The sequence below is a fragment of the Mobula hypostoma genome, chromosome 18, assembly GCF_963921235.1.
Source record: "Mobula hypostoma chromosome 18, sMobHyp1.1, whole genome shotgun sequence".
NCBI classification, from domain to species: domain Eukaryota; kingdom Metazoa; phylum Chordata; class Chondrichthyes; order Myliobatiformes; family Myliobatidae; genus Mobula; species Mobula hypostoma.
The window spans coordinates 64898910-64923516 of record NC_086114.1 but is presented as its reverse complement, the minus strand read 5'-3'; the positions used below and the strand labels follow the sequence as shown (position 1 = coordinate 64923516).

At 48.5% G+C, this 24607-nt stretch overlaps 1 protein-coding gene across 1 annotated transcript in view; it reads left to right on the top strand.

The window, feature by feature from the left end:
• iqgap1 (IQ motif containing GTPase activating protein 1) overlaps positions 1-24607 on the top strand; it is a 118395-nt gene that overhangs the window by 47050 nt on the left and 46738 nt on the right. Inside the window, exons 3-9 of the mRNA XM_063071042.1 lie at positions 6025-6181; positions 7425-7502; positions 8179-8255; positions 14463-14530; positions 15667-15780; positions 16879-17057; positions 17902-17992. Of these exons, the coding sequence (XP_062927112.1) occupies positions 6025-6181; positions 7425-7502; positions 8179-8255; positions 14463-14530; positions 15667-15780; positions 16879-17057; positions 17902-17992 (764 nt within the window). The remainder of the gene's footprint in view (positions 1-6024; positions 6182-7424; positions 7503-8178; positions 8256-14462; positions 14531-15666; positions 15781-16878; positions 17058-17901; positions 17993-24607) is intronic.

Sequence of the window (24607 nt, the reverse complement as noted above, 5' to 3'; positions counted from 1 at the left end):
TCATGGCTGATCTAGTTTTCCCTCTCAGCCCCAATCTCCTGCCTTCTCCCCATTTCCCTTCATGCCCTGATCCATCCAGAATCTATCAACCTCTGCCTTAAATATACGTGAATACTTGGTGTCCTCAGCTGCCTGTGGCAGTGAATTCCACAGATTCACCACTCTCTGACTAAAGAAATTCCTCGTCATCTCCATTCTAAAAGGATGCCCTTCTATTCTGAGTCTGTGTCCTCTGGTCTTAGACTCTCCCACCATAGGAAACGTCCTCTCCACATCCACTCTATCAAGACTTTTCACCATTCGATAGGTTTCAATGAGGTCACCCCCTCATTCTTCCGAATTCTAGTGAATACCGGCCCAGAGCCATCAAACACTCTTCATATGACAGACGATCAATCCTGGAATCATTTTCATGAACCTCTTTGAAATCCTCTCCAGTGTCAGGACATCCTTTCTAAGACAAAGGGCCCAAACCTTCTCACAGTACTCCAAGTGAGTCCTCACCAGTGCTTTATAAAGTCTCAACATTACATCCTTACAATATTATTGTAAAATTTATTGTTTTAAGACACAGCCTCAGGATAGAAGGATATTCTTTTAGAACAGAGATGAGGAAGAATTTCTTTAGCCAGAGAGTGGTAAATTCATTACCAGAGACAATTGTGGAGGTCAAGTCATTGGGTATGTTTAAAGCAGAGGTTGATAGGTTCTTGATCAGTCAGGGTGTTAAAGATTACGGGGGTAGGCCGGAGAATGGGGCTGAGAGGGAAAATAAATCAGCCATATGAATGGCAGACAATTGACGGGCCAAATGGCCTAATTCTGCTCCTATGTCTTATGGTCTAATGCTTACAAGGCAACAGTTCAGTGCAAGACATGAAGAATTTCTATAAGTGACAATTAAAATAAGTGAGTGAAGTGAAAGAGGAATAGGAAGGTAGTATTCAGCACGCTCAGAATCTGCTGTGCAGCAGGTGTCCAAGCTGGTTGTGCACTCAGTTTGCTTGCATTTGTGCCTCCTGGAGGAGTCAGGGTTCCATGTACATTCGGAGAGTGAGAGGCTGCAGCCCTTGTTTCTGTATTTACAGGGGCTATTCCTCCAGCTCACATCCAGGGAGGGGAATAAACAGTCAACTTTTCAGGCTGTGACCTTACTTCGTCAGAATCAGGTTTATTGTCACTGGCGTATGTCATGAAATTTGTTGTTTTGCAGCCGCAGTGCGTGCAAGACAGAAAAATTACCAAATGTTACATTGGGATATATTAAAAATAAATAACTGCTGAGAGGGTGATCATGGCTGTTCAGAACTCTGACAGCAGGTGCAAAGACTCTGTTTTTAAAGTATCAGGTTTACTGGATGAGACCCTGATGAAGGGTGGTATTGGCCTGAAATATTGACTATTCATTTTCCTCTTTAGGTGCTGCCCAATCTGCTGAGTTCCTCGAGATCTGCAGAACCTCTTGTGTTTATGGTGCTCTGTATGGCAGAGGGAGGAGAGATGGGGCAAGTTGTCAGACTGGTTCTATCGAGGGTGTGTCTGGTTCACAGTGTGCTCCGCAGACAAAGCCAGCCATCTCCGCTTAACAGACCTATGACTCCTGCAAACACACACTCACTGTCACAGTTCCAAATGCATTGTGTTGAACTGGTTGGACAGATACTCCCATTCAGCTGGAGTTATTTTCCCCTTCACTTAAAGGAGCATTTGGTTAGGTAGGATAATGTAACAGTTAGTGTAACACTATTACAGCACCGGGGTGCATGGGGCGTCCAGGGAGGGGGTAGCCCCTCTTGTCGTGGCCATTCTGAGGTAGCCCACTCACCTTTGGTCCCCCCGGACACTCGGCTCTCACCTGTAGCTCCAAGTAGCTGTTTGCATGCGAGTGGCCACGTGGCATTGATGGGCGAGCCAAACCAGGTTAGAGTAATTGGCGGGCTTCATACACCGGCGAGGTCGGGACGTGGCTGTCAGCTCCCATAGATTGGGCAGATGAGATCTGCAACACTCCATGGAAGGCAAAGAGCGTGACAAGGCACAGGAGAACTCATGTTCGTCCACTGCAACCGGGAGACGAACTGTTCGTACCACTAAACCCGGACTTCTGAGGGAGAGAGAGTGGAACTGCCCCAGTGCAAAGTTTTCTGCTTCAAAAACTCTCCTGCACAGGTTCCCTGTCTTTGCCGGACGCAATGGAAAAGCAATCAATGAATCGTTACAGCACCAGCAAACCGGGTTCAGTTCGGCACTTGTCCACTAGGAGTTTGTACGTTTTCCCTGTCACCACGTGGGTTTCCTCCGGGTGCTCAGTTTCCTCCCACAGTCCAAAGACGTACCGGTTAGAGGGTGAATTGGTCACATGGTGTAAATGGGTGGCTCAGGGCCTGTTACCGTGATGTATCCCTGAATAAAATTCAAAAATAGTACCTCCTCCTGAGCACTGGATTCTGGGCCTTCCTTTTTATCCGCAAGTCTCTGGATTTAATGCTTTGCTTTAAAATAATATCGTCAACACAAAAATTCCAAGTTAAAATAGAAAGTGCCAGAAACACAGGTTTTGAGACATTCTGGGAAAGAGAATGTGAAGTTTCACATCTGCTCCACAGACGCTGCCTGACCTGCTGAGTGTTTCCAGCCTTCCTGGGAAACACCAGTTCTCCAAGGATTCCAGAATCAGAATTGGGTTTAATATCACCAGCATAATGTTGTGAAAGCTGTTGGTTTCCAGAAGCAAGAAGAGAGGGAAAATTAGTGAGGTCCGTTCAGAAATCTGATGGTGGAGGGGAAGAAGCTGTTACTGAAATGTGTGTGTCTTTAATACCTCCTCCTTGATGGTGGCAATGAGAAGAGGCCATGTCCTGGGTGATGGAAGCTGCCTTTTTGAGGCATCGCACCTTGAAGGTGTCTTCGATGCTGGGGAGGCTAGTGCCAATGGCAGAGCTGGCTGAGTTTACAACATTCTACAGCTTTTTTCGATCCTGTGCAGTGGGCCCATCCAGTGAGCCAGCTGGCTCCCTGCTTCCTCCCCAGGGGCCCTGAGTACTGAAGAGTCTTTGGAAGGGGGCCAGGCAGGAGGCCAGCTCAGTACTGCCCCCTTACCCTTCGCCTCGGTGCTTGAAGGCTGTGCCCTTTCGAGTGGGATTCGAACCTCTGACTTGGCAGAGGTCCTGCTTTCTCCTTCCGTGATGCCAAAAGCGGGCCATGTGTCCCCGTATGTGGCAGCTCCTCATGTTTCCCTTGATGATGATGAAATAAAGAGGCTTCCTTCGAGATCCAGCTGTCAGAACCCCGCACGGTGGGTGGAAATTCGAGCCATTGTTGTTCATTCCCTTTCCAGCTGCATGAGAGACAGGAGGGAGACCCATACGGGAGCCTGACGACCCACTTGGTTCAATAACAGCTCCTTCCCCACTGCCAGCACAAACAGAATCAGGTTTATTATCACTGACATATTTCACAAAATTGGTTATTTTCTGGCAGCAGTGCAGTGCCATGCATGAAAAATTTCTGAGTTACCAAAATAAAAGTAGCAAAAGTGGAATAGTGAGATGGTGAACATTGTCCATTCAGAAATCTGATGGCCGAGGGATAGAAGGTGCTTGTGAAACACTGAGTGTGTGTCTTCAGCTCCTGTACCTCTTTGATGGAAGCAATAAAAAGAGGGTATGTCGTGAGTGATGGGGTCCGTAATGATGGACGCTGCCTTTTGAGAACAGTCTCTTTTAAAAAAAAATATTAATTCTACCTCGGACTATATTTCCTTCAACTTGCTTTATCCTTAAGTTTTGCTGATCAGTCCAACTCTTCATGACCTCTCATGGACTCCTGCACATCAAGCCTTCTATGTTCTCTGGTTACTTTTATCAATAAGGTTTTCTCGGCAAATTACTGGAGTGGGTTTCTGTTTCCTTCTCCAGTGGACCATATTTAGTCTGACCTCTCTGCTGTTAGCTGGCTGGTGGCGTAGTGGCATCAGCGCCGAACTTCGGAGCGAAGGTTCCCGAATTCGAATCCAGCCAGCTCCCTCGCACGCTTTCCATCCTTGCTGGGTTGAGCGTCGAGCTAGCAACTCGGCCTCATAAAAATAAGAAAGCCTGCTAAAAAAAAATGCCATCATGACGGCGTCCCGATGACTCCACTCGGAGTTACGGGCTTTCTTCTTCTTCTCTGCCATGACCTGTCCATCTTGAATAGCTCTGGACAAGGTGTAGCTCGTAGCCTCACTGAGATACACAAGCCCCCTCGTCACAACAAGGTAACGGTCCACGAGGAGGGTCCTTGTGTTTAGCTTTCTTTATTCTGTCCTGTGAAGTATGCATAATGTATGTTAAATTCAGGATCAGAGTTCAGCTTTACTCGCCACGCACGTTTACATGTGTTAGAAATGAGCTGTAGTGCTTTGGAATGACATACTGCAAAAAACACCATTCAAGAACAAATAGCCATATAAAAGCAAGTCAGAGGTTGAAATGTGGATATGGAATAAATCTCAGCATGGATTTACAATGTAAGCACCATTATAAAAAGTGCTTTAAAATGCTTACAGGGCAGTGATTGAGGTGGCCGGGGTGCTAACTGGAATGGTTGATCAGATTAAATGCCTGAGGGACGAAATTTTTTTAAATGGTGGGAAGTTTTTGTTCTAGTAGCCCTGTAGCACTTTCCGGAAGGGAGCTTTAGGAAAAGGCAGTCATATTTGTACTGCTCACGGTTTTTATGCCCACAGCAATAAACTTGTAATGGTGTTGCACCTTCAACAGCGCTGCAGGAGGTGACTCACTCTCACCTACTCACTCCTCATTTCACTCCGCATTTCACTGTGTGTTTCAAGATTCAAGGTTGTTTCATGTCACTTCCTGTGCACAAGTGTAAAGGGGAACAAAATAATTGTTACTCCAGATCTGATACAGCACAAAAAATAATAAGATAAAGAACACAGTAATTAAAAAAAATTAAAATTAAACACCTGAGATAGCTTGTATGCATAGATTGGTTGTATGTCCATAAAGTGATGCTAGGCACAGGAGTCTCTGTGTATAAGGTGACTCTGACAGTTAATGATAAAGTGGTGGTTGGGGGTGTGGAGTGGGGACTGTTAGTGGGTGGAGGTGTTGATCAGCCTTGCTGCTTGGAGAAAGTACCTGTTTTTGAGTTGGTGGTCCTGGCGTGGATGTTACGTAGCCTCCTCCCTGATGAGAGTGGGGCAGACGGTCCCTGATCAGGGTGGGTGGAATCTGTCATGAAGTTTTGATGCGTGTGTGATAAATCTTAAATCTTGAAATAAGGGGCAACTCAGGATGGGCAGTAAATACTGGCGTTGTTGGGAATGCCCAGATAAGAAAATTCCAAGTAGAAACTTGTCTTTGTTGTTGGCTGAGCAGATGTGAGGACCAGGAACTAACTGTTGAGTTCAGACATTGCTAAGTTGATCTGTGGGGCCTCTGAGGAGGTTAGTCAGCCGGCAGAGTGGTCTCCTGGGATTACGGTGCACATACCATTCCCATGGGAAGCAGCTCATGCCTGACTTCACTATGGCCCATCTCCTGCTGCTCACCAATCCACACGGATTATCTTCCCTGACCAGACCTCCATGTAATCCACAGGCTTGAGATGACCTACTCTGGGTTCCTTACTGCAGAAGGGTCACTGATGTAACAGGATACCCGTCTTACTCCCCTACCCCCATCTTCACCCTTCTCCAGTCTCCCCCTCTACTCCTCTCCCTAACTCTCTTCCCTCCCCCATGTCACTCTCTCTGTCATCCTTCCCTCTCTTGTGCTCTCCATATCTCGTTCTCTCCCCTCTCTGCTCCCTCTCCCATTCCCTCCTTCAAGCTCTCTTCTCCTCTCCTTCCCCATTCTCTCATTCATTGCTCTACCTCCACTTGCCCTCTCCACTTCCTCCTCCCATTGTATCCTGAATTTGTCAATACTGAACGACTCTGCAGCCAGTTGGTATAATCTCCCCCCACCCCCCCATTCTCTCTGCCTCTGTAACCATTCTCTCTGTCTCTCTGTTTTTCAGTTGGATGGAGGCCTGTTTGGACGAAGAACTCCCTCCCACAACCGAGCTGGAAGAAGGTCTGAGAAACGGTGTCTATCTGGCCAAACTGGGCAACTTCTTCAGCCCGAACGTGGTGTCCCGCAAAAAGATCTACGACTGTGAGCAAACCAGATACAAGGTAACATTCTCGCGTCTGGGGCAGCTCTTCACGTGGGCAAACAGGCATCCGGGTAGCATCCACTGCACTGGATGTCACAGGGCTTCAGAATCCTGGGCCACGGACAAGCAGTGGCCATTCTCTGTGCCCGCGGGGTATTTATTTATTTTCAGATTTCAGCAGGGAGAGGCTGTCCTGTGCCTTCGTGCTACCCTGCCAACAAACCATTGATTTAACCCACTCTAATCGCAGGACAATCTACAGTGATCAATTAACCTACTAACCGGAACATCTTTGGACTGCAGTTGTGGACCGATCTTCACCCCTTGTGTTCAGTGTAGGAGCTGACATGGAACATGGAACTTTACAGCACAGTCCACGATGTAGTGCCAACCTTGTAACCTACTCTCAGAGGGCTTGCAGTTGTATATTGGTGAGGCTGCACTTGGGAGTATTGTGCACGTTTTGGTCATCCTGATTTTGGAAAGACATCATTGAGCTGGAAAAAGAATAAAGAAGATTTACAGGAATGTTGTCATGACAGGAGGGTCAAAGTTTAAGGGAGAAGTTGGGAGTTATTACTGAATGGATCAGCCTGAGGGATTATTGTATTAGAGGTGTATAAAATAATAAGGGACTTGGATAGGGTGAATGTGCATAGCCCTATATCAATTAAAAGTGTTATGTGCAAGGAAAAACAGTCATATCCAGGGAAAACGTTCTTGTATCCAGGGATGCTGACAGGGAAAGATTTAAAAGAGTGTGGTGCATCTATAGAACGAGCTGACAGAGAAATAGTTGAGATAGGTACAATAACAACACTTGGACAGGTATATGGACAGAAAGGGGTTCCCAACCTTTTTTTATGCCGTAGACCAATACCACTACGCGAGGGATCCATGAACCCCAAGTTGGGACCCCCTGGTTTGGAGGGATTTGGGCTAAACACGGGGAAATGGGAACGAGCTCAGCTTGACACCTTGGTAAGTATGAACGAGTTGGGCCGAAGGATCTCTTTGCCTGCTGTCTCACTCTGTGAAGGTGGAACTTGCACACTCTCACACTAAGTGGGCCTGCGACTGGAGTTCATGGGAACGGAAAGGAACGTGCTGGTGAGGGGAGGAGAAGGGTGGTGAGGGGCTGGTCAGGCCAGATGGGCTGTGTGCCCAGACTGCCACTTCTGGACGGGTGGATTGTTGTGGGCTCTGGCTCTCCGGAACAAGCAGGTGCTTGCATGTCTGAATGTCTGTCTTTTTTTTACCAGGCCACCGGACTGCACTTTCGACACACGGACAACACCATCCAGTGGTTCAACGCCATGTCGAAAATTGGGCTGCCCAAGGTGAGGATTCCCACTGCTCTCCTCACGTCATTCTGAAAAGGAGCAGGAAGGGAGAATCAACAGTGACAAATCCTTGGGAAAAGATCCCAATGGGTCGTCCCCTGTGTAAATATTCTGCCCTCCCCCCGCCCCAACCCTCATTATCACTGACGTATCTCAGCAAATTCGTTGTTTTGTGGCAGCAGTACAGTGCAAAACAAAAACTACACAATAAGAAATATATAAAAATATAAATAAACAATGCAAAAAGAGCAAAATAGTGAGATTTTGCTGTCCATTCAGAAATCTGAGGGGAAGAAGCTGTTCCTACAATGTTGAGTGTGTTTTCAGGCTCCTGTGCTGCCTCCTTGATGACTGGATTGTGTTCTTTGAATCTCCTGACTCACTCTGTGACTGCCTGGAAATTCCAGCCATGGAGTTGTCCAGTGTGGAATTCCAGGCACCCTTTCCCTTCTCCTGGTTGTTGAGAAGCTTTGGGTGCATTGCAGACAAATCAGAGGCCTCAGCATTCTGCCGTACAATGCACACACACTGCTGAGTGATCAAAAGTCGGAGTTCAGCAGCATAAAGTGAGTGTGGCACTTGGCCAGCCTGTCCCTCAGCAGTAACTCTGGCTAAGCTTTCCATTAGTCTGGTTGAGTATTTCATTGATAATTATCTGTTTCATTTGTTGTAGATTTTTTACCCTGAGACAACAGACGTCTACGACAGGAAGAACATGCCACGGTGCATCTACTGTATCCACGCCCTCAGGTACGGCCGCTTTGCGTGAGCCGTCTGTGGCATTTGCTGCCACTTTTCCCTTTTGACTGTGTGGGTCGACAATTTCGAGTGTGTGAGCGTAACACTTCACAGCACCAGTGATCACCGATCGGGGTTCTATTCCCGTCGCTGTCTCTGAGAAGTTTGTACGATCCCCACCGTGACCATGTGGGTTTCCTCCGGGTGCTCTGGTTTCCTCCTACAGTCCAAAGACGTACCAGTCAGGGTTAGTGAGTTGTGGGCATGCCACGTTGGCACTGGAAGCGTTGTGACACTTGCAGACTATGCCCAGCATATCCTCAGACTGTGTTGGTCATTGGTGCAAAAACAGCATTTCACTATATGTTTCAATGAACATATGACCGATAACATATGACTGCACCTCTTCCTAGAGATGCTGCCTGGCCTGCTGCGTTCACCAGCAACTTTGATGTATGTTGCTTGAATTTCCAGCATCTGCAGAATTCCTGTTATATGACCGATAATGCTCAGTTTTAAATCATAAACCTTTAAATCTTTACTTGTGTAAGGAGGGAGGCTGTGCCTGAACGTCAGAGAGTTGAAAACAACATGGCCATGTTGGGCTCTGCCATCATTTGCAATATTCAGGTATTTACTCGGATAAGGAAGGAGGCATACCTCCCGCCTGACTCGAGTAAAGATTTAACGATGGCAGTTGACGAGCCCAATCTTGTTCATTGATGAAAGGCTGGCCTCAGGTGTCTGGTTTATGTGTGTCTCTGTAAAGTACGTGCAAAAGCTCAGGCATCACGAGGGGAGCTAACACTTTTGTAGTAATTTTATGTATTACACTGTACTGCTACTTTAAAAAAAAAAATCATGTCATGAGTAATTCTGATATGTGAACTGAGAGTGGGGAGGGGGGCAGGGAGAGAGGAATCACGATTGGGAAAAGAGGGAAGGAAAGGGAAGGAAGTAGGATGCATCAGAGAGACACTCTGCAGTCATCAGTAAATCCGGTTGTTTGGAATCAAATGACCTTGCCTGGAATCTGAGGGCTGGGTGTGGCTATCCCTGGCACTCCTAAGATCTTTTGCACAGTACTGTGCGCGCGCCAATGTCGGGTGAGTGGGGACGGCACACCATCTGGTTGGGGAGGTGACAAAGGGTCAAGGTGAACCGTAGCAGCACGGACTTTACAAATTGTTGGCTGCAATCAGTCGGTTCCAACATTACAGCTCTGGGCCTCTCCAGTGAACCAGATAAAATGGACAGGGAGCAGTCTTTTGCCCACGGTAGGAGTCCAAGGCTGAGGTGGGTGCATAGGCTTAGGGCGAGAGAGGATAGGTTTAAATGGAACCTGAGTGCAACTCTTCCTGGTAAAGGTTGTTGGGTGCATGGAATGAGCTGCCACAGCAAGTTGCTGAGGCGGGATATTTAAAAATACAAGAGGTTCTCCGAATGTTCAGGCAGCATCTATGGACAGGAATAAACAGTCAATGTTTCAGGCAGAGACCCTTCATCAGAACTGGAAAGGAAAAGGGCAGTAGCCAGAATAAGGTGCGGGGTGGGGAAGGAGGACAAGCTGGCTGGGGATGAAGCAGTTGGATAGCTGTCTGGAGTGGTCGCTCTTGGAGGGATTTAGATCACATGCAAGAAATTGGGACTCGCTGTGTGGACTGAAGGCCTGTATTTGTGCTATATCGCTCTAACCAGGGCCAGTATTTGTCCCCGTTAGGTTATAGGGCCTGTATCCGTGCTATATTGCTCTAACCAGGGCCAGTATTTATCCTCGTTAGGCTGTAGGGCCTGTATCCATGCTATATCGCTCTAACCAGGGCCAGTATTTGCCCCCGTTAGGCTATAGGACCTGTATCCATGCTATATCGCTCTAACCAGGGCCAGTATTTGTCCCTGTTAGGCTATAGGACCTGTATCCATGCTATATCGCTCTAACCAGGGCCAGTATTTGTCCCCGTTAGGCTATAGGGCCTGTATCCATGCTATATCGCTCTAACCAGGGCCAGTATTTGCCCCCGTTAGGCTATAGGACCTGTATCCATGCTATATCGCTCTAACCAGGGCCAGTATTTGTCCCCGTTAGGCTATAGGACCTGTATCCATGCTATATCGCTCTAACCAGGGCCAGTATTTGTCCCCGTTAGGCTATAGGGCCTGTATCCATGCTATATCGCTCTAACCAGGGCCAGTATTTGCCCCCGTTAGGCTATAGGACCTGTATCCATGCTATATCGCTCTAACCAGGGCCAGTATTTGTCCCCGTTAGGCTATAGGACCTGTATCCATGCTATATCGCTCTAACCAGGGCCAGTATTTGTCCCCGTTAGGCTATAGGACCTGTATCCATACTATATCGCTCTAACCAGGGCCAGTATTTGCCCCCGTTAGGCTATAGGACCTGTATCCATGCTATATCGCTCTAACCAGGGCCAGTATTTGTCCCTGTTAGGCTATAGGACCTGTATCCGTGCTATATTGCTCTAACCAGGGCCAGTATTTATCCTCGTTAGGCTGTAGGACCTGTATCCATGCTATATCGCTCTAACCAGGGCCAGTATTTGTCCCTGTTAGGCTATAGGACCTGTATCCGTGCTATCTTGCTCTAATCAGGGCTCAGCAGTTCAGGCAGCATGCATGGAGAGGAATAAACAGTCGACATTTTGGGCAGAGGCATTTCTTCAGGACTGGAAAGGAGGTGGGGAAGAAACCAGTATAAGAATCCTGTCTCCCCTTCTATTCTCTTCACCTCCTTCCCATTTTCCCATGGTCCACCCTCTTCTCTTACCAAATTTCTTTCTTCAACACTTTACCTCTTCCACCTATCACCTCCCAGCTTCTTATTTCACCCCGCTCACCCACCCGCCCATCTTCCTCCTCACTTGGTTTCACCTATCACCTGCCAGCTTGTCCTCCTTCCCCTCCCTCCTTTCTTATTCTGGCTCATTCCCCCTTCCTTGCTAGTCCTGAAGAAGGGTCTCTGTCCAAGATGGCGACTGATTATTCCTCTCCATGGATGTTGCCTGCTAAGTTCCCTCAGCATCTTGTGTGTGTTGTTCTGAATTTCTAGTGTCTGTAGAATCTCTTGGGTTGAAGATCAACGGGTTTGTTTTGATATCAGGGAGCAAGGGGCTGTTGAACCGGGAGGTGGGGCTGAGATTTATTCTGACCCAGTCCACAAGCTCAGGGTCTTAAGTTACAAGCATGGCAGATCCTCAGATCCAAGCTGCCAGCGGTGGTCAGTAAGCTGAACAGATCTCGGGCATAGACGAAGTTGCACTAGTTCAGCCAGCTGCGCAGTCCTCTCCACCCCAATGTTCTGGGGCCGCTGGGAACTCGTGCACACACTCTTGATTCAGCCCAGACCCAGGAGAGAAGGAAGTGGTCGGGTGGGATCTTGCTGTGCTCAGCGGGGGGTGGGGGGGAACCCAGACCATTCAGGGAATGATGAAGCTCTCGTCTTCTAGCCAAAGGAGTTCTGTCAGACCGGAGGACCATAATCAGTTACTATCACTGACATAGCTAATGTGAAATTTGTCATTTTGTGGCAGCAGGACAAGACAAAGACACAATAATGAATGTAAATTACAAATATACGTCGTGCAAAAATATAGAGGTAGTGTTCGTGGGTTCATGGACCATTCAGAAATCTGATGGCAGAGGGGAAGAAGCTGTTCCTAAGATAGTGAGTGTGTATCTTCTGACTCCTGTAACTCCTCTCTGATAGTAGTAATGAGGGTCAAAGTGCTGCCGTCTTGAGGTATCACCTCTGGAGGGTGTGAGGAGGCTTATGCCTGTGGTGGAGTTGTCTGACTCTGCCACCCTCGGCAGCCTCTGATGATCTGGAGCAGGGAGTGCCTGGGCTGTGCGACAGCCAAAGTCGTTGCTTGGTGGACAAAGCCAACAGTGTGTGCTGTCTGGGCCAACCGCTTCCTGTCATGAGGCCTGCTGTTTCCCCTCTGCTGCTGCTGGCAGCTGGAGACAGTTCATTCCCTGCAGGAAATGCCAGGCCGATGATCTAGTGACTGTTAGCGTCTCACAGAGGGAGGGTCACGCCCTTCGACCACAGCCTGAGACCGTTGCCAGTCAGCCGCTCCCAGGTGATCTCTGACCCAGTTCCCAGTGTCCAGCAGGTTGCCCTGGTCACCAGCACTATGTGTCTGTACAAAGACTGCTCAGAGCAGAGGCTGGCAGCAGGCCGGAGCCGGCAGACTAAAGCCTGGTCAGGGAGCTGGAACTGGAATTGGTTTATTGTTGTTACGTATACCAACATACTGTGAAGAGCTTGTCTTGTGTGCTATCTGTACAGATCAGGTCTTTACACAGTGCGTTGAGGTACAACACAGTGCAGAATAAAGTGGAATAGCTGCAGAGAGAGTGCAGTGCACATGAGCAATAAGGTGAGAGGGGAAAGGTCAAAGGGCATATATACAGTACATTACAGGCTCTTCGGTCTATAATGTTGAACCGATTGCTTGAGATCAATCTAATGCTTCCCTTCCACATAACCCCCATTTTCGTTCATCCATGTTTCTATCCAAGAGTCTCTTAAATGTCCCAAATGTAGAGTACTGTGCAAAAGTCTGAGACACATGTATATAGCTAGACTTTTGCACAGTACCAAATTTGTGAGCGGAGAGCGAGTTTGTAAATCTGCCAGGAGCAAAGGATGTTGGGAATGGCGAGGGCAGAACGCCACGGAAGGGGTATGGGACAGGTAGCAGAGGAGTGTTGGGCGTGGGGGGGGGGAGGGGAGGAGTTCGGAGCAGGTGCATACACCAGGCAAGGACATTTGATTCCAAACAATCAGTGTACTGAATGTCTCTCTGGTACTTGCCTCTCCTTTTCCCATTTTCCCAACCATGATTCCCCTCTCCCAGCCCCCTTTCCCCCTCTCAGGGGAAGAAACCTATATCAGAATCACAGTAGAAACCTATATCAGAATCACAATAGAAACCTGTATCAGAATCAGGTGTATCATCACGCACGTACATCATGAAATGTGTTTTTTTTTAGTAGCAGTACAGTGCAATACATAAAATTACTTCAGGACTGTGCAAAAGTTTTGGCACCCTAGCTATATATATGCGCCTAAGACATTATGACATTATGCCATCTTGTATTTCCGTCCTGAGGAAAAGTCTCTGGCTGTCTACTCTATCTGTGACTGCTGAGATATTGTCAAGTCACCTCTTCCTCCTTCACTCCAGAGAGAAAAGCTCCAGCTCGTTCAACCAATCCTCATAAGACATGCTCTATAATCCAGGCAGCACCCTGCTAAATCTCCTGTGCACCCTCTCTAAAGTTTCCTCATCCATCCTTTTCGAAGATGACCAGAGCTGAATGCAATACTTTGAGCTCGTACAAGGTAAAACAATAACAGAATGCAGAATCAAGTGTCACAGCTACAGAGGACGTGCAGTGCAGGCAGACAATAAGGTGTAATAAAGAGATAAAAGATGAGCTTTATTTATCACGTACAGTGCAATGTGTTGTTTGCGTCAAATCAAATCAGCTGGGCAGTCTGTGAGTGTCGCTGTGCATCCCATGCCAACATGGCATGTCCGTGACTCATTACCTCTCACTGTACACCTTTGGAATGTGGGAGGAAACCTGAGCATCCGGAGGAAATCCACATGGTCACGGGGAGAACATACAGACAGAGTCCGGAAATGAACCCCAATCTCTAAAGCATTGCACTGATCACTACTGCACTGTGCTGCCCCATCATAACGAGGACAATTGTCAGGCCATGAGTCCATCTTTTGGTACAAGGGAACCATTCTGCTTATGGCATTTGTGGGATCTTTCTGTTCAAAGAAAGGCTATTTATATTTCCGATCCCGATTCATTTATTTATCACAAGTACAGTGAAATGTGTCGTTTGTGTTAACAGACAGCACAGTCCGAGGATGAGCTAAGGGCAGCCCACTCGCTGTGTGATGCCACACAACCGGGCACCAACACAGCATGCTCACAATGTTCAGCAGAACAACGACAGTAAAACAAAACAAAGCAAAGCCTCTTTTCTCCCACCTATCCACCCACAGAACAGGCCACCTTTGGGCTTCCAACCTCTGGTCCCTGGTCCTGATCCTCAAACCCCTGCATCGAAACAATGTCTACACATGCCGGTGTATTGACAGGGACCTCTCGGGAGGAGCTGTGTGGGATGGGGGAAGTGCTACAGTTTTGATTTTTCTCTTGTTTTCATTGCAGTCTGTATCTTTTCAAACTGGGCTTGGCTCCACAAATTCAGGACCTTTACGGCAAAGTTGCTTTTACAGGTGAGGGCAAATGTTGTGGCAGATGATCAAAGGTCAGTGTGACACCTTCTGTATGTCCTACGTACTGACAGCATATCACACTTAAATTACACAGTCCCTGGGGCATGCGCTTAGAATGTGCACGGAGAAGGACACACAAGGAGTATGGTGCAGTAAGACCATTTGTCCTCACAGGTGGAGGTAAAAGACCCCGTGACTGAAGGGGGGCATCTTCCCTGTGATGAGATTAACCCTTCAGTATTCTCACCTATTCAAGAAAAAATATGCTGGCATTGGAGAGGGTCCAGAGGAGCTTTACAAAAATTATCCTGGGAATGGAAGGGTTAACACGAGGAACTTATGTCGGTTCAGGGCCTGTACTCGCTGGAGTTTAGAAGACTGTGGGCGGGGGGGGGGCGGATCTCATTGTAACCTATCAAATATTGAAAGAGCTAGAGAGTGAATGTGGAGAGGATGTTTCCTATACCGGGAGAGTCTAGGACCAGAGGGCACAGCCTCCGAATATAAGGATATCCCTTTAGAACTGAGATGTGGAGGAATTTCTTTAGCTAGAGGGTGGTGGAGCTGTGGAATTTGTTGCCACAAATGGCTGCGGAGCACAAATCATTGGGTATATTTAAAGCAGAGGTAGAGAGGTTCTTGATTAGTAAGCCTGTCAAAGGTTATGGGGGGAAGGCAGGAGAATGGCGTTGAGAGGGAAGATAGATCAGCCATGATTGAATGGCAGAGCGGACTAGATGGGCCAAATGGCCTCATTCTGCTCCTGTGTCTTGAAGTCCTATGACTCCAGTCAGTGCTGAGCTGCTGGTGAGCTTCAGTGGACTGACAGAGGACGGGAATGGGTCGTACCGGTGTTGAAGTGGTTGGAACGAAGGTGGGGCAGGGGGCTTTGGGCAGGAGTGTGGATGGGCTACAATGTGCAGACAGCCGAAAGTACCGGTCCTCTTGGCATGTGGGGGTGTTCTCCATCATCGATGAAGGGTGGGATTCTCCTGCTGTGAGGTGGGACTGGGTGAACGCAGGGCCCTTTGTGGTATCGGACGACAGGGTGGGGAGGGCGGATGGCGCAGGGGTCCCTGTGAGAGGAAGCCTTCCTAATGCCTCTCCCCCCACCCACCCTCTCTGGTCTGTTGCAGAGGAGGAGATCAACAACATGAAGCGCGAGTTGGAGAAGTATGGGATCCAGATGCCTGCCTTCAGCAAGATCGGCGGCATTCTCGCCAACGAGCTCTCGGTGGATGAGGCTGCCCGTAAGTGACGTCGGCAACGGGGGCCCCTTCCAATCCCAGCATGCTCTCTGAGAGCCCTGCTAGGTTTGACAGCACAGACGAGCTGGGCCGAAGGGCCTCAGTCCATGTGGTATTACACTGTGAGGAATGCACTGTTCCCAGGAAAGGGTGTGCACGATCACAGCTGTCTCCCTTTTGAGTCACCCTCCCCCCACCGCGGGTAGGGGGGAGAATAATGGTCTGGATATCCGACCTGCTGGAGGAACAGTGGGTTGAGCAGCGTCTGTGGGGAGGGACGAAGTGATTGTGAGGTTTTGCATCAAAATCCTGCATTGTACTGAGAGAAAAGGCAGCTTGTATCGGGGGGGGTGGTCAGGGGTGGGGAGAGGGGTTCGAGGGAGGGTGTGGGGGGGCTGGGAGGGGGTGACGGAGGAGAGTAACGGTTTGGGGATTGTGAGGATTGTAGTGAGGGAGAAGAGGAGGTGTGCAGAGGGGGGTGACTGATGTAAGTCTCATGAGGAGATGAGGGGGTGACTCAGGCGTTGTGGAGAGTTTGAAACGCTAGCACCTTCCGGCAATGGAGCATCCAGTCGTTGTCACAGAAACAGTTAAGGGGAGGGGGGTTTAGAGATCTGTTTCGTGTCTGTCAGGGTAACTGAGGTAGTGAAGTGCCAGGGCTAGTGAGGGTTACACAGGGAGGGTGTAGGGGTACAACAGAGGAATGGGTGTGGGACGTGTTTGTAGAGCGGGGTTGCAGGTTGGGAGGAGTGTTACAGAGTGTGGGTGTAGGGACTTGCGGGGGTGATAGGGTGGTGTAACAATGGGGGGGCAGTTACAGAAAGGGGAGTAGGTGTAGGAAGGGTGGAGGGGGTTGGGTTAGGTACTGGAGGGTTTTCAGAGGTGGGTGTCACAGGGGGCTGGGTTAAGTGTGGCAGGTGATTACAGTGGTGGGTGTAGGAGTCAGCCTGACAAACGGAGTGCAGGTGACAGAGGGCTACAGGAGGTGAATCAAAGGATGAGGGTTCTGAATGAAGAGTTACCACACCGAGGGGGCGGGGGGCATGGGAAGAGACTGGTTCCTCCCGGCTGACCTGCTGTTCCCCCCCACCCCTCCCACAGTGCACGCTGCTGTCATCGCCATCAACGATGCCATAGACCGTGGGGTTGCGGCAGAGACCCTGACAGCAATGAAGAACCCAAACGCCCTGCTGCTGAACCTTGATGAGAGCCAGAGCGAGCAGTACCAGGCCACGCTGAGCTGCGCCAAGCGCGAGAAGGCAGCCAACGCTAAAAACAAGGTGGGCATCTGCGTGAGCGCAGGGTGGTACCGGGGGTAGCTCTGTCACCCCGACTGTGTGCAGGGCTCTGTCGCTGAGTGGTGAGATGGGTTCTGTAGGTGGGGTTTTCCAAGTGCTGTGCCTGTGTCTTCGTGTGCGCGTTTGTGTGGTGTATCTATGTGCACGTGTGTATATTGGTGCGCATGTGTGTGTCTGCATCTTTGTGTGTGCACTAGAGAAGGGAGATGGTGTGGATTTGTGTGTGTGTCTGAGGAATAGAGGGAAGATGGTGGGAGACACAAGGGATACTGGAAATCTGGAGCAACATGTACAAAATGCTGAAGGAACTCAACGGGTCAGGCAGCATCTATAGAGGGGAATAAACAGTTAATGTTTATAAGGACCCCCAGTCTGAGCCTGAAATGGAGATATGGTGGGTGAGTAGGGGTGTGTGTGTGTGTCAGAAAGAGAGGAGACATGGTGTGTGTGAGAAGGAGAGGGGGAGAAGGTGTGGAATGTGCAGGAGTGTGTGACGGGGCGAGAAAGTGGCTGTATGGTTTACACACTGCTGCCTTGCTCTGGAATATGTTAAAGAAAAGGGAAATAGTGCAGGTGTCTATGTGTGAGTGAGAGGGAGGGTGGAGAGTGTGTGTTTTGAGAGAGAGAGAGAGAGGGAAAAAGTGGGTATGTGGTGTGCATGCTGCTTCCTTTCTCTGGAATACGGATGCAGAAGGAGTTTTGAGCTCCAGCCCACGTAGGTCTTGTGTCTTCAGCAGCCTGGGGCCAGGGTGGGCGCTGGGGTGGGGGGGAGGGGAGAGACGCAGAAATTGGAAAAGGGAAACATTAGCTGTGTTGTACTTTGCAGGAGGTTCCAGGGAGCCCAGACAGTGAGCGAGATGCTTACGAGGTACTCCTGACTCAGGCTGAGATCCAGGGCAACGTCAACAAAGTCAACCGTAAGTTGGAGGGACGTTGTCACCCTTGCCTGTTCCTGGGTGGAAGCCCAGCCCCTTCCCTGCAGTGAGGAACCGTCTGAAGCAGCAAGGGACTGAAAATCCTGAGCCTGGTTGGTGTGTGGGGGTCTGTGAGAGGAGCAGGCTGGGGCACATTCACAGCCAAACACCCTGGGGTGATGTCCCATTGAACCATCGTTTGGCAGAGACAGAGGAGCAGTGTGCACTCTTTCACCTGTGCCTCTAACACCCTGGACCACCACACACCTCTGCCTCCATGTTAGCAAAGCGAAGGAGCTGGTCATTGTCTTTAGGTCATGGGGTGGCGTCCACGTCCATCTGTATTAATGGTGCAAAGGGTTGAGAGAATCAGTCAGGTCTTGTATCACTGGCAAATGTTGTGAAATTTGTTGTTTTGCAACAGCAGTGCATCGCAATACATATTTTTTAAACCATAAATTACAATTTTAAAGTTATTAAGTTAAATAAATAGTGGACAAAGAGAAACTGATCAAAGTAGTCTGTCCAGAAATCTGATGGACAAGGGGAAAAAGCTGTTCCTGAAAGGTTGAGTGTGATTCTTCAGGCTCCTGTTCCTCCTTGATGGTGCAACAAGGACAGGGTATGTCCTGGGTCATGGGGGTCCCAAATGATGGGCACCGCTTTTTGAACCATTACCTTTTGAATGTGGCCTCAGTGCTGGAAGGCTAGTGCCCTTGATGGAGCTGGCTGAGTTTGCAACTTTTTGCCGCTCTCTCCAGCCGTGTGCAGTGGCCCCTCCGCACCAGACAGTGAAGCAACCAGCCAGAATGCTCTCCACAGTACATCTGCAGAAACTTGTGAGAGTCTTTGGTAACATAAGTTTTTTTTTGAGAGAGCTTCAAGTTCTGAGATGTAAATATCACCAACAAGTTATCCTGGGTGGTCTAGCCCAGCAGACGCAACGCTGAAGAAACCACAGCAATGTCTCTATTTCCTCAGAAGGCTCAGGATATTCAGCACGTCCCCAACTCTGAAAACACTCTAATCCAGAAACATCACAGCTTGCTTCAGCAGTTGCCCTGCCCAAGACCACCACGGACAGTTGTGGACACTTCACTAGGGCCAAGATAGAGTGGACATGGAGAGGGTCTTCCCTATAGTGGGGGAGTTGAGGACCAGCGCGCACAGCCTCAAAATACAAGGACATCTAAAGAGCGGCGATGGGAGGAATTTCTTTAGCTGGAGGGTGGCGAATCTGAGGAATTCATTGCCACAGGCAACTGGAGGCCAAGTCATTGGGTATATTTAAAGCGGAGGTTGATGGATTCTTGGTTAGTAAGGGGAGGTCAAAGGTTATGAAGAGAAGGCAGGAGAATGGAGTTAAGAAGGATAACAAATTTGCCATGGAGCCGACTCGATGGGCCGAATGGCCTCATTCTGCTCTGATGTCTCATGGTCTGATCACACAAACCAGTCTTCCCTCTGTTGACGCCGGCTACACCTCCCCCTGTTTTGTGAAAACAGCAAACAGCTCCTGCCCTGGTCATCCTCGCTTCTCTCTCACTCAAGGGGACATTATATAAAGGTGATTGGAGGAAAGTGTGGGGGGGGTGCCAGAGCTAAGATCTTTACGCAGGGTGGTAGGTGTGTGGATGTCCCACCAAGAATGGTGGTAGAGACAGATACATTAGGGACATTGAAGAAATTCCTAGATAGGCACATGCACGGTAGAAAAATGGAGGGTGATGTAAGAGGGAAGGGTTAGATTTATCTTGGAGTAGATTAAAGGGCTAGCACAACATTGGGCTGAAGGGCCTACACCATGCTCTAATGTTTTATGTTCGAAAAGCACATACCAGCAGCTCAAGGGCAGTGTCTATCCCACAATTATCAGACTCTTCAGTGCTCTCATGTGCTCAAAATCTTGATCTTACAGTCCACCTCACTGTGGCCCTGCCATTTGATCGTTCACCTACATACCGCACTTTCTCTGCAACCCTGCTTTCTGTATTCAGAATCCTCTTTACTACTGCATTGTACTTGGGTATGACCTGATCCATTATTAAGGGCCTCCAGCAGCCAGGGCATGTCCTTTTCTCACTGTTACCATCAGGAAGGAGGTACAGAAGCCTGAAGGCACACACTCAGCGATTCAGGAACAGCTTCTTCCCCTCTGCCATCCGATTCCTAAACGGACATTGAACCCTTGAACACTGCCTCACTTTTTTTTTAATATACAGTATTTCTGTTTTTGCACATTTTTAAAAAATCTATTCAATATACGTAATTGAGTTGTTTATTTATGATTATGTTTTATTTATTTTTTTCTCTCTCTATGCTGGATTATGTATCGAATTGAACTGCTGCTGCTAAGTTAACAAATTTCATGCCACATGCCGTTGAGGATAAATCTGAATCTGATCTGCATTGAGCAAAAACATTTCACTCTACCTTGTTACAGGTGACAGTTATAAGCCGATTACTAATTAGCAGAGACTGACTCTCCCTCAACACCCATTGTCCACTGTCCACGCCACCGGACCTCCCTCCCTCCTCTCCAGCCCCGCTGGCTGTTTGACCTTGAAGGTGGCATTGTGACGGCTGGAAGCTGGTCTGTACTACCAGCTACAGCTGCCACTCCTTACTCAGGGCCTGCTGGAGTCTCTGTGCGTGAGTGTAAACACTTGGCTGTTGTGGCAACCGTGCAGCGGGCGGCGATGAGTTAGCCTGTGGGTGGCTTGCAGAGGGAGCAGCAATGGCAAACTCCTCGTTCATCATACAGTAATATCAGGGGTCGGGGCGAGATTGGGCAGCCGTTTGACTCTACCCCGCCATTGAACAAGGTCGCTGCTCACTCCCCACCTTCCTGTATTTGTCCCTTTGTAACCCCTCATCGTTCTGTACTCTACCTCTCCGTAACCCCTCATCGTTCTGTACTCTACCTCTCCGTAACCCCTCATCGTTCTGTACTCTACCTCTCCGTAACCCCTCATCGTCCTGTACTCTACCCCTCCATAACCCCTCATCGTTCTGTACTCTACCCCTCCGTAACTCCTCATCGTTCTGTACTCTACCCCTCCGTAACCCCTCATCGTTCTGTATTCTACTCCTCCGTAACCCCTCATCGTCCTGTACTCTACCCCTCCGTAACCCCTCATCGTCCTGTACTCTACCCCTCCGTAACCCCTCATCGTTCTGTACTCTACCCCTCCGTAACCCCTCATCGTTCTGTACTCTACCTCTCCGTAACCCCTCATCGTTCTGTACTCTACCTCTCCGTAACCCCTCATCGTCCTGTACTCTACCCCTCCGTAACCCCTCATCGTTCTGTACTCTACCCCTCCGTAACTCCTCATCGTCCTGTACTCTACCCCTCTGTAACCCCTCATCGTTCTATACTCTACCTCTCCGTAACCCCTCATCGTTCTGTACTCTACCTCTCCGTAACCCCTCATCGTTCTGTACTCTACCCCTCTGTAACCCCTCATGGTTCTGTACTCTACCCCTCATTGTTCTGTACTCTACCCCTCGTTGTTCTGTACTCTGCCCGTCTGTAACATGACCTCTCTCTCCCCGAGACTCTTCAACTTCCTTGCTTACATTCCTGCTGTGTTCCACCTCCGGTCTCCCTGGGAGAGAGGGAATTCTAAACATTTAACAACCCTCTGGTCCCGAGTCCCGCCGGCTTGGGACAGCCTGTCCTTTTGGTTGCACTGGTCAAACTGTTGATGTAGATTGTGAATCATTGAGATGCAGACACTGATCCTTGTGGTACCACGAGTCACAGCCCGCTGACCCAGACTCTGCTTTCTGTCTCGTAATCCAGACTGGTCTCGTATCGTCAACTCCATTGTGCTCAAAGCTTGTTCAGCAATATTTTTGTATCTTCTTCCATAAAGAGGCAAAGAATGTGTTTACTTCGAAGATAGAACACTGTTACAGCATAGTACAAGCCCTTTGCCCCATGACGTGCTAACCTTTTAACATAATCTAAGATCAGTCGACCCCTTCCATCCTACAGAGTCCTCAAATTTTCCATCATCCACATGCCTATCTAAGAGCCTTTCTGAAACCCCTTAATGTATCTGTGTCTACTACCACCCCAGCAGTACATTTCACACACCCACCACTCTGTGCGAAGAACTCACCTCCAACATCCCTGCTCCCTTATACTTTTCTCCAATCACCTTAAAATTATGCCCTCTTGTGTTAGACTTTTCCGCTCTGGAAAAAGTCTCTGGCTGTCCACTTGATCTCTGCCTCTTATCATTTTATACATCTCTGTCAAATCATCTCTCATCCTTCTTTGTTCCAAAAAGAAAAGCTCGAGCTCACTCAACCTGCTCTAATTAGACACGCTCTCTAATCCAGGCAGCAGCCTGGTAAATCTCCTCTGCACCCTCTCTAAAGCTTCCACATCCTTCTGATAGAGGTGAGCAAAACTGAACACTATATTCCAAGTGTGGTCTAACCGTAGTTTTATAGAGCTGCAACATTACCGAATGGTGCTTGAATTCAGTCACACGACTTATGAAGTTCAACACACCATACGCCTTCTGAACCACCCTATCAACTTGTGTGGCAACTTAGAGGGATCCCAAGACCTTTGTTCCTCCACATTGCCAATTAAAACTTCCTCAGTCATTTAATCCGCATTATAAACTCTTTGGCCTTTGTCGACAAGGGGCCCACATGTTTTTCACTGGAACTTGTACAGTGTGTTTCTTGCTCACTGTATTTTTCCCTTTCTTTGGTCATCCTTTGCTGACTTGTGAAACACAGGCTGTCAAGTGACTTGCTGATCTTTCTCACTGCCTTCTCAGTTTTTCTTTTGATTTGACACCATCTATTTCTCTTGTAGCCTGTGGTTGGACCTCACTTCCTGTTGTGTAAGGGGATGTGCATTTTTTGCAATTCTTGTGATTGACACATTCTTTACTCTAGTTTCCCAATCAGCCCCAGCAAACTAGCCTCCTAAACCCTTCAGAGTTTCCTTTATTTCGATTGAAAACCCGGCTTTCAAATTAAATAGTATCAATCTTTTCACAAAGTTCTGGCCACTCTTGTTTCTTTGAGAGGTCTGGGTTGAGTGACGCCTGTTGCTTCATCTGGCCATGTGACAGAATTCGAGTTGGTGCATGGGATCTTCCAGCAAGGGCGAAAGGTCAGGTTCTACATTGTGTTTGTGCTGGGATATTTCAGACGATAGCAGGGTTTTACAAGCAAAGGCATCCGTTAGTCTTGCGAGACCATGGATCTGCACCTGGAAAGTCTTCACTCTCCAGGGCGCAGGCCTGGGCAAGGTTGTATGGAAGACCCTCAGTTGCCCATGCTGCAAGTCTCCCCTCTCCACGGCACCAATGTTGTCCAAGGGAAGGGAATCAGGACCCATACAACTTGGCACCAGTATCGTCGCAGAGCAATGTGTGATTAAGTGCCTTGCTCAAGGACACAACACGTTCCCTCGGCTGGAGCTCGAACTCACGACCTTCAGGTCGCTAGTCCAATGCCTTAACCACTTGGCCACGTGGTTTTAGGGGAGGTAGAAAAGATGGACTAAGTGGCCTATTTCTCGTATTCTGTTGAGGACTTGTACGGCACAGAAGCAGGCCCTTTGGCCTGTCTAGTGCATGCTGACCACGGCATTTTCCGAGTTGCCTGTGTTTGGTCTGTAACCCTTCAAGCCCCTCCCCTCCATGTACCTGTCCAAAATGCTTCTTCGATGTAGTGGCTGTACCTGCCCCAACCACTTCCTCTGGCAGCTTGTTCCAGGTACTCACTGCCCTCTGTGTAAAGAAGGTCTCTTTTAAATCTCTCCCCTTTTCTGTAGCCGTGAGTTTTGGATTCCCCAACCCTAGGGAAAAGACAATGACCGTTTTGCTGTTTAATCTCTTCCTTTTCTGTTGGTCATGTTCAATTCCTGCCTTCAGGCCTCCTTCCAGCTTTTAGGTGCTGTTCCCAATTCTCTGTTGAAATTCTCCTTTAACCTGCTGTGCTTGGACAGCCAGTACGGTCAGTTGGAATGGAGCTGTATGTGCACAAGCCTGAGTGAGGCAGGCAGACCCCCCTGTTCATTGACTAGCTGGTCTTTCAATTGTCTGGCAAGCAGATGGTCACTGAGCAGCTCTGGGCTGTCTCTCTCCACAGATGAAGATCTTTCCCAGCTCCCTCCTTGGCCAGTTTTTTCATACTCCGTGGAATCAGGTTAATTGGGACACATCAGGTCCAGTACATTTTGGCCCAATTAAACAGCTGCCCCAGTCAGCCAAAAGTTTCATGGAAATAGTTACAGAAGTATAAAAAAGACAATTACCATATACTGAGTAACAAATTATGTATTTCAATGAAATACAGAACAAATTAGAACACTACTATAAGAGTCTATTAGTTCCCAGTAGTTAATGACACAGAAATTCATCCAGTGTACATTCCATGACCTTTTGATTGACTGTAAATGAACAAAATCAGTACAGGCACCTAGAATAAATTATGATCTGCCTTCTTATAATGCTGTCAATAATTGTGTCTTCCAAATCTTCATTTTCATTCAAGATGATTGTCAACATCTTCAAACTGCTCAGAGTTCCTAACTTGTTGAAGTAGTGAAATTGTTTCATTTTGACTCCCGCTCATTTC